At 32.4% G+C, this 6437-nt stretch overlaps 1 protein-coding gene across 1 annotated transcript in view; it reads left to right on the forward strand.

Annotated features, from left to right (window-relative positions):
- LOC107742185 (coronin-7-like) overlaps positions 1-6437 on the forward strand; it is a gene marked incomplete at its 3' end in the record, with an annotated part of 13544 nt that overhangs the window by 1615 nt on the left and 5492 nt on the right. Inside the window, exons 2-4 of the mRNA XM_016555090.1 lie at positions 2325-2421; positions 3154-3234; positions 3435-3505. Coding sequence (XP_016410576.1) covers positions 2325-2421; positions 3154-3234; positions 3435-3505 — 249 coding nt within the window. The remainder of the gene's footprint in view (positions 1-2324; positions 2422-3153; positions 3235-3434; positions 3506-6437) is intronic.

Here is a 6437-nt window from a genome sequence, read left to right on the forward strand (position 1 = left end):
TTGTTTATCTGAAAAACAATGCTACAGTCAAGTTATTCTCCTTTGAAAATGTGCGTTCCGGCCGGAATGTCGGTCTCTGTTTTGGTTTGTGAAACCCGCCCATTGCCAGTTTACCCAATTGTATTTCGGCACCCCGGGTTGCCAGTTGGTGGGAAACACAGCGTATTTCATTTCAGTCTTGGAAGCTGGCAAACGAAAGTGTTGGTGTCGTCAATCTGGCAACCTGCGTGTGCCTCAAGTCTGAGGAGGAGGGGCCGGGTGAAAAACCCCTCTCCAATATTTTGAATTTGGACTGCATTACCTAGTTCAACCACTCGGTGTCAATCCTACATACAGCACCTTTAATGATTAATTTGTTAATTATTTCTTGTTTTAATTGTTTGACAGTAAATCAGAACATTTGACTTTTGGTTTATATAATTATTAATTGATTTAACAATTTAATTCGGAGCCCTTCTGCACATTGGTTTGTTATCTTGGCTCTTTTTCACCTGGCTGCATAGTTTTTGGGTGATAAAACTACAACTTTGCGTATTAAAATCAGATGGAGTGCTCTGCAGTGATTCTGGTTTTTACAGGCTCAGATCTTGTTTCTTGTTGTCATGTGTGTAATGACATTAAATGTCAGTTTGTGGTACAGAAGTTTAGCTGAGTGTCTGGATGTAAAAAGCTGACCGATGCTGCCGTAAGCATAACGTGAGATCAGGGTAGGATGGAGAGTTTTTTTGGCAATATATTATTTTTTTACATAGCAAGGATGCACTAAATTGATCAAAAGTGACAGTAAAGACATTTATAATATTACAAAAATTTCGTTTTCAAATAATTGCTGTTCTTTTGAACCTGAAAAAAAAAAGATATTTCGGTGGTTTCCACAAAAATTATAGGCAGCACAGCTGTTTTCAACATTGATAATAATAATGTTTCTTGAGCAGTAAATATCAGAATGATTTCTGAAGGATCATGTGACACTGAGGACTGGAGTAATGATGCTGACAATTCAGCTTTACATCACAGGAATAAATGAAAAGATATTCAAATAGAAAGTCCAAATATTTCACAACATTACTGTGTTTTTACTGTATTTTTGAACACATAAATGCAGCCTTGGTGAGCAGAAGAGACTTCTTTCAAAAGCATAAATAAAAATCTAAAAAAATAAATCTTAATCATTCCAAACGTTGTTTTTGCCGTCTTATCGTTCAGCAGGTGAAAACGCTTTGCTCCAGGTGCTTTGTTTCGGAGGGTTTGGCTCTGGATTTCAGGTTTAGGGTTTCAAATGCATATTCTCTGTGCTGTTTAATAATTTTGTTGTACATTTCAGCATCTTTATTAGTTTTTTTTGTTAAATTTGTCTATTTAGCTTTAATATATATATATTTTTTTTTATTTTAGTAGTTTTAGAACTCAAACATTTCACATTTGTCTCAGTTAACTATTTTTAATAGTTTTAGTTAGAACAATAACAACGTTGTTCTTTTGTTAGCAAAGAATTAGTTAAAATTAGTTATTTATTTTAATTTTATGCTTTAATTCTAGTGTTATGTTTTAATTATTTTAAACTATTACTCATTTCAATTCTACATTTTTATATTTTTGTTATTTTTAGTAAGGCTTCATTGTAAAATTAATCATTTCAATTTTACATTATCCTTTTTATTTCATTTGTGATATTTTTATTATTGTTTTAAAATGACTTATTTTAGTTTTACATAAAAAATATTATTTTTAGTAGGTTTTAATTTATTAACAGATTTTAATTGTACATTTATTCTTTTTATATTGTTAGTAAGTTTATTTAAAAATAATTGTTTTTATTTTTAAATTGATTTTAAATGTCCTTTTTTATGATTTAAATTTTTAGCAAGTTTTTACTTTAAAATGACATTTATTTTTAATTTAACATTTTATGATTTCGATTTTTAATAAGTGTATTAAAATGATAAAAATGGCAAATTAAATTAAATAATTTAAAAATAAAGACATAACATAAGTCATTTTAAAAATATGACTTATTTTATGTTTTTATTTTAAAATTATTAAATTTTTATAATTTTAATTTTTAGAAAATGTATTTTAAAGTGTCTTAATTTGACATTTTTATGCCATTAATTTTTAGCGTTTTTATTTTCAAATGATTTTGACATTTTTCTGATTTTATTATTTAGTGACTTGAGATGTTTAGAGATGACGCATGTAGATTTGTCTGTGCTGTAATGAAGACATGTTGAATATTTCTCATCATATTCATGTTTTCCTGCAGAGATTTTTGTCTTCATTTTAAGATCCCATTGACTTACCGATACTCCTGTGTTTCTGCGCAGGGCTGGATTGCAAACGTGCGAGGAGGTTCCTTCTCTTCTCAGGGCAAGCACATCAAGTCCAGCTGCAGCCTCGTGGCCTTCAACACAGATCAGGCTGGTATGAACCTCATTCACACATCAGATTAAACTAGAGGTCGACCGATATGGGTTTTTCACTGGCCGATGCCGATATTTAGAAATCAGGGCAGCCAATGGGCGATATATGATGCCGATTTTTTTTTTGTGCCGATATGTTTGGTCGATTTTCTTTTTTTTTTTCCATTCATCTCATAAAAGTGAGTTTGAGCAAATGATTATTGCAGGGTACAAGATAGTAATAGTATTAGTGCCCAATTTAGAGTAATAATACATGGCTCAAAACTTAAGCACCTTCTCAAAACAGTTCTGAAGGATGCTTTTTGTTTATGTTTGCTGACAGACACCAGTGTTTCCCACAGACTGCAAATTAATTCTACGCCAGCAGGAGGTGCTGTTGGAGCGGAGATATAGCGGTTTCCCCGGTAACGGCTGTAATCAAATAAGCGCTGTGCTCACAAACGCTACTTTATCAGGCATTACAGGAAAGACGAAATTAAAATGACATCGAAGCTTTTCTGAAGACGGTCGGTTCTTTTCAAAGATACATTCATATAAAAACACCCGCGCTGCATTTTAATTTTGAAACGTGAAGCGCCTGCCTATAAATCGGCCTAATTTGCAGCACAATCGGCAAATGCCGATTAATTAAAAAATTCCAAAAATCGGCCGATTAATCGGTCGACCTCTAGATTAAACACCAGGAGAAGCGGTCTGTTTTGCGTTTGTAACCGTGTCTGTTGTGTCTCTGGAGGAGGTGGGATGGTTGGTCTGTCTTCTGTGAACGCCGCTTCTGACGGGAAGTGGATCGTGACCCAGATTTCATGCCATGCTGGTGAGATATTAACAATTACACTTGGCTCATTTCACTTCATTTGGAGCAAAAACGGATGTCCGTGAGGATGCTCAGAGCAAATAAAAGCAGTGTCCCGCTGCGTCAGGCCAATGTCACGGACTCACAGTTCACTAAAAATAAACCCGAATGCATGCGACCCATATGAGTTTGTCCTAGTTCTCTTTCTCTTCCCGTCCCAGACCTCGTGACCGACCTGGACTTCTCGCCGTTTGACGACTATCTGCTGGCGACCTGCTCGACTGATGAGACGGTGAGTCACCATAAACCAGTGATCGCTTATTCTGAGCAAATACTGACCACTTCAGCAGGAAGGAGACTGCCTGAGTCGCATGTAAGATGAACAACCGCACGTTTAGGGATAGGTGTATCTGAAATCTGATACCACATTCATAATAAAATAACAAATCACAATATATAGTTGTTCAAGGATATCATACATGTAAGCACTGCGCCCTAAATATCTGAATGTCTTCTATGAACATCCAAAAAAAAGGGGGGGAAAAAATCTTACCTAGTGACTTTATTTATTTACTTACTTTCTCAGTGTTTTTTATTTCATTTTTAATTTTAAATTTAATTAAATTTAAAAAATGTATTTTAAATATATTTACTTCTATTTATTTTTAAATCCATTTATTTTAAATATTTATCAAGTCAAGGTTTTTATTTGAAAGCAATTTATTTATTATAAATCAATGCATTTATTATTAAAATCAATATAATCAATTTGTTTGTTTATTATTTTAATTTATTTAAAATAATGTATTTTTATCAGTTTATATATTTGTTTTTTTTATTGTTTTATGTATTTTAAATAAATTAAACCAATAGAATGTATTTATTTATTTTGTTTTAAATCTATTTTTATTTTTTAAATGTATTTCTTTATTTAACATTATTTTATTTTGTAAAATCAAATAAATCAATAGAATTAGTCTATTTGAGTTATTAATAATCTTTTTAATTTAATATATTTAAAATTTATTTTAAATTTAATAAAAAAATTTAAATGTATTTTAAATCTATTTACTTTTTTATTAATTTAAATCCAGATATTTTAAATATTTAAGTCAATTTATTTTTATTTATTGTAATTTTTTATTTTAATTTTAAAGCAATTTATTTATTATAAATCAATGTACTTATTATTAAATAATTGTATGTATTGTTTTTATTGTGTTATGTATTTGAAATCAATTAAACCAATATTATTTCTTTATTTTACAGAATGAGAATAGATTTTCTTGAGTGAAGCAGATTTTTTTTTGTGTGTGTGTGGTGGTGGGGTGGGGTGGGGTGGGGGGTTACACACTTAACCCTCAGCCATAAGTGTATGTACAGATGCATAGGTTTAGTTAGATTTTTAGGGCTTTAAGTTCAATTTTTTTTTTTCTTCCTTAAGAATGTGCATCGTTGGCCATCAGCAGTGTGTGTTTATTATTGACATCTGCTGATCTCTTCAGCTGTGTTGTCTGTTCAGCTTGACAACAAAACACACACACACAGAGTCACGTTTAGGTTTGGTTCTATGAATAGTGTTTTTAGCAGCTGTATCAGGCTGTGCAGATGTTGAGGAGGTTGCCAGACGCTGCTGTCGCTCAGGTCAGGGTTTGAAAGCTCAGCAGAATGAAGAGACAGAGCGTCCTGACGAATCATATTCCAGCACATCTGGCCTCCTCCTGACAGCTGCTCCAGCGTTTGTCTCACTCTGAGCTTGGCTTTAGCAGTCCGCTCACATTGTGAGAGCCGCTCAGTTTGGGACATTTCCCAGGGCAACCACACTTTCTGCCAAAATACCATGATAACATTTATTGTTAATCCAGTTGAACTGCTGTATTTTTGGTATCAACCACTTCTGACAGCAGAAAATACATTCAAATGACTGGAAAAATGAAAACTTCTTTTACTTCTTAAAGATCCCATGTTTCTTTCTTGCTCCTTCCTTTCTTTTATTTTCTCTCTTCCTCTTTTCTCTTTCTTTTTCTTTTTCTCTGTTTTCTTTTTTTATATCTTTCTTTCTTTCTTTCTTTCTTTCTGTCTACTTAACAAATTAAAATGTTAGTTTTTGTAATGTGATGTATTTCTGAATGAAACGTTAAGTAAAATATTTATTTATTTATTTATTTATTTATATATACATCAATTTTTGTAATGTGATGTATTTCTGAATGAAACAATATTAAAGGAGACATATTATGCCCCTTTTTACAATATGTAATAAAAGTCTCTGGTGTCCCCAGAATGAGTTACAAAAACAGTCGGTTATGTCGGTGAAGGTAAACAGCTGGGAAATAAATCACATGTTTATTTTAGATCTATGTGGCAGCAGCAATATACAGTAAATAAATCAATAAATCCACTGGGGACTTTAAGTGAAATTAAATCAAATGTAGGTGGGACTTGATTTTATTGATTTTAATTGGATCTTAAAAAGTACGCTGTAATATTATTGTTTTATACATATACATATATAATAGGGATGTAACGGTACACAAATTTGACAGTTCGGTACGTACCTCGGTTTTAACGTCACAGTTCAGTATGATTTCGGTACAGCAGGGGGAAAAACTAAACTTTTTTTTTTTTTTATAAACAGTGGTTTACTGAACAAGTTGTTCTTTCTTTAAATACATTCAGTTATAATTAAAATGTTCTTAATGATAAAAATCTACCTCAGCTTATGCTTTAAACTATAGGGAGCCCTTTCTACATTATAAGGTTACAATTAACAACTTAACCCAAACTTTAATTTAATTACTATTTATTTTTAAATGTAATAATCAACACTAAAAACATGTATGCAAACATGTGAATTGCACATAATGCAGTTTTTAAATTAACTTATAAATAATAAAATTTTTATTTGTTAAAATATATTCAGTTGCACAGTGGCTGTCATAACATGTTTCATAACAGATTATGCTCACTCGCGCTCTGCTCTGCCATTTACACTGCACAAGTCTGCGGCACGTTACGGCTCAGACACGGGAACCGGAGCTGATCGCGGCTGCTCGAGTCAATGCTTGTGTTGGGTTTACACCAGCACGTTTCTGAACCGTCCCAGAAGCGGCTCTCTGAGGCGTTTATACAGCGATCTGTCATGCCACATCAAAGACTGTCAAAACGCCATTTATTGTTTGAATTTCCTGGAGGAAAAAAAATGCGGTATTTTTTCGGTACAC

Source organism: Sinocyclocheilus rhinocerous, unplaced genomic scaffold (genome assembly GCF_001515625.1).
Source record: "Sinocyclocheilus rhinocerous isolate Xijiao unplaced genomic scaffold, SAMN03320098_v1.1 scaffold342, whole genome shotgun sequence".
NCBI lineage: Eukaryota > Metazoa > Chordata > Actinopteri > Cypriniformes > Cyprinidae > Sinocyclocheilus > Sinocyclocheilus rhinocerous.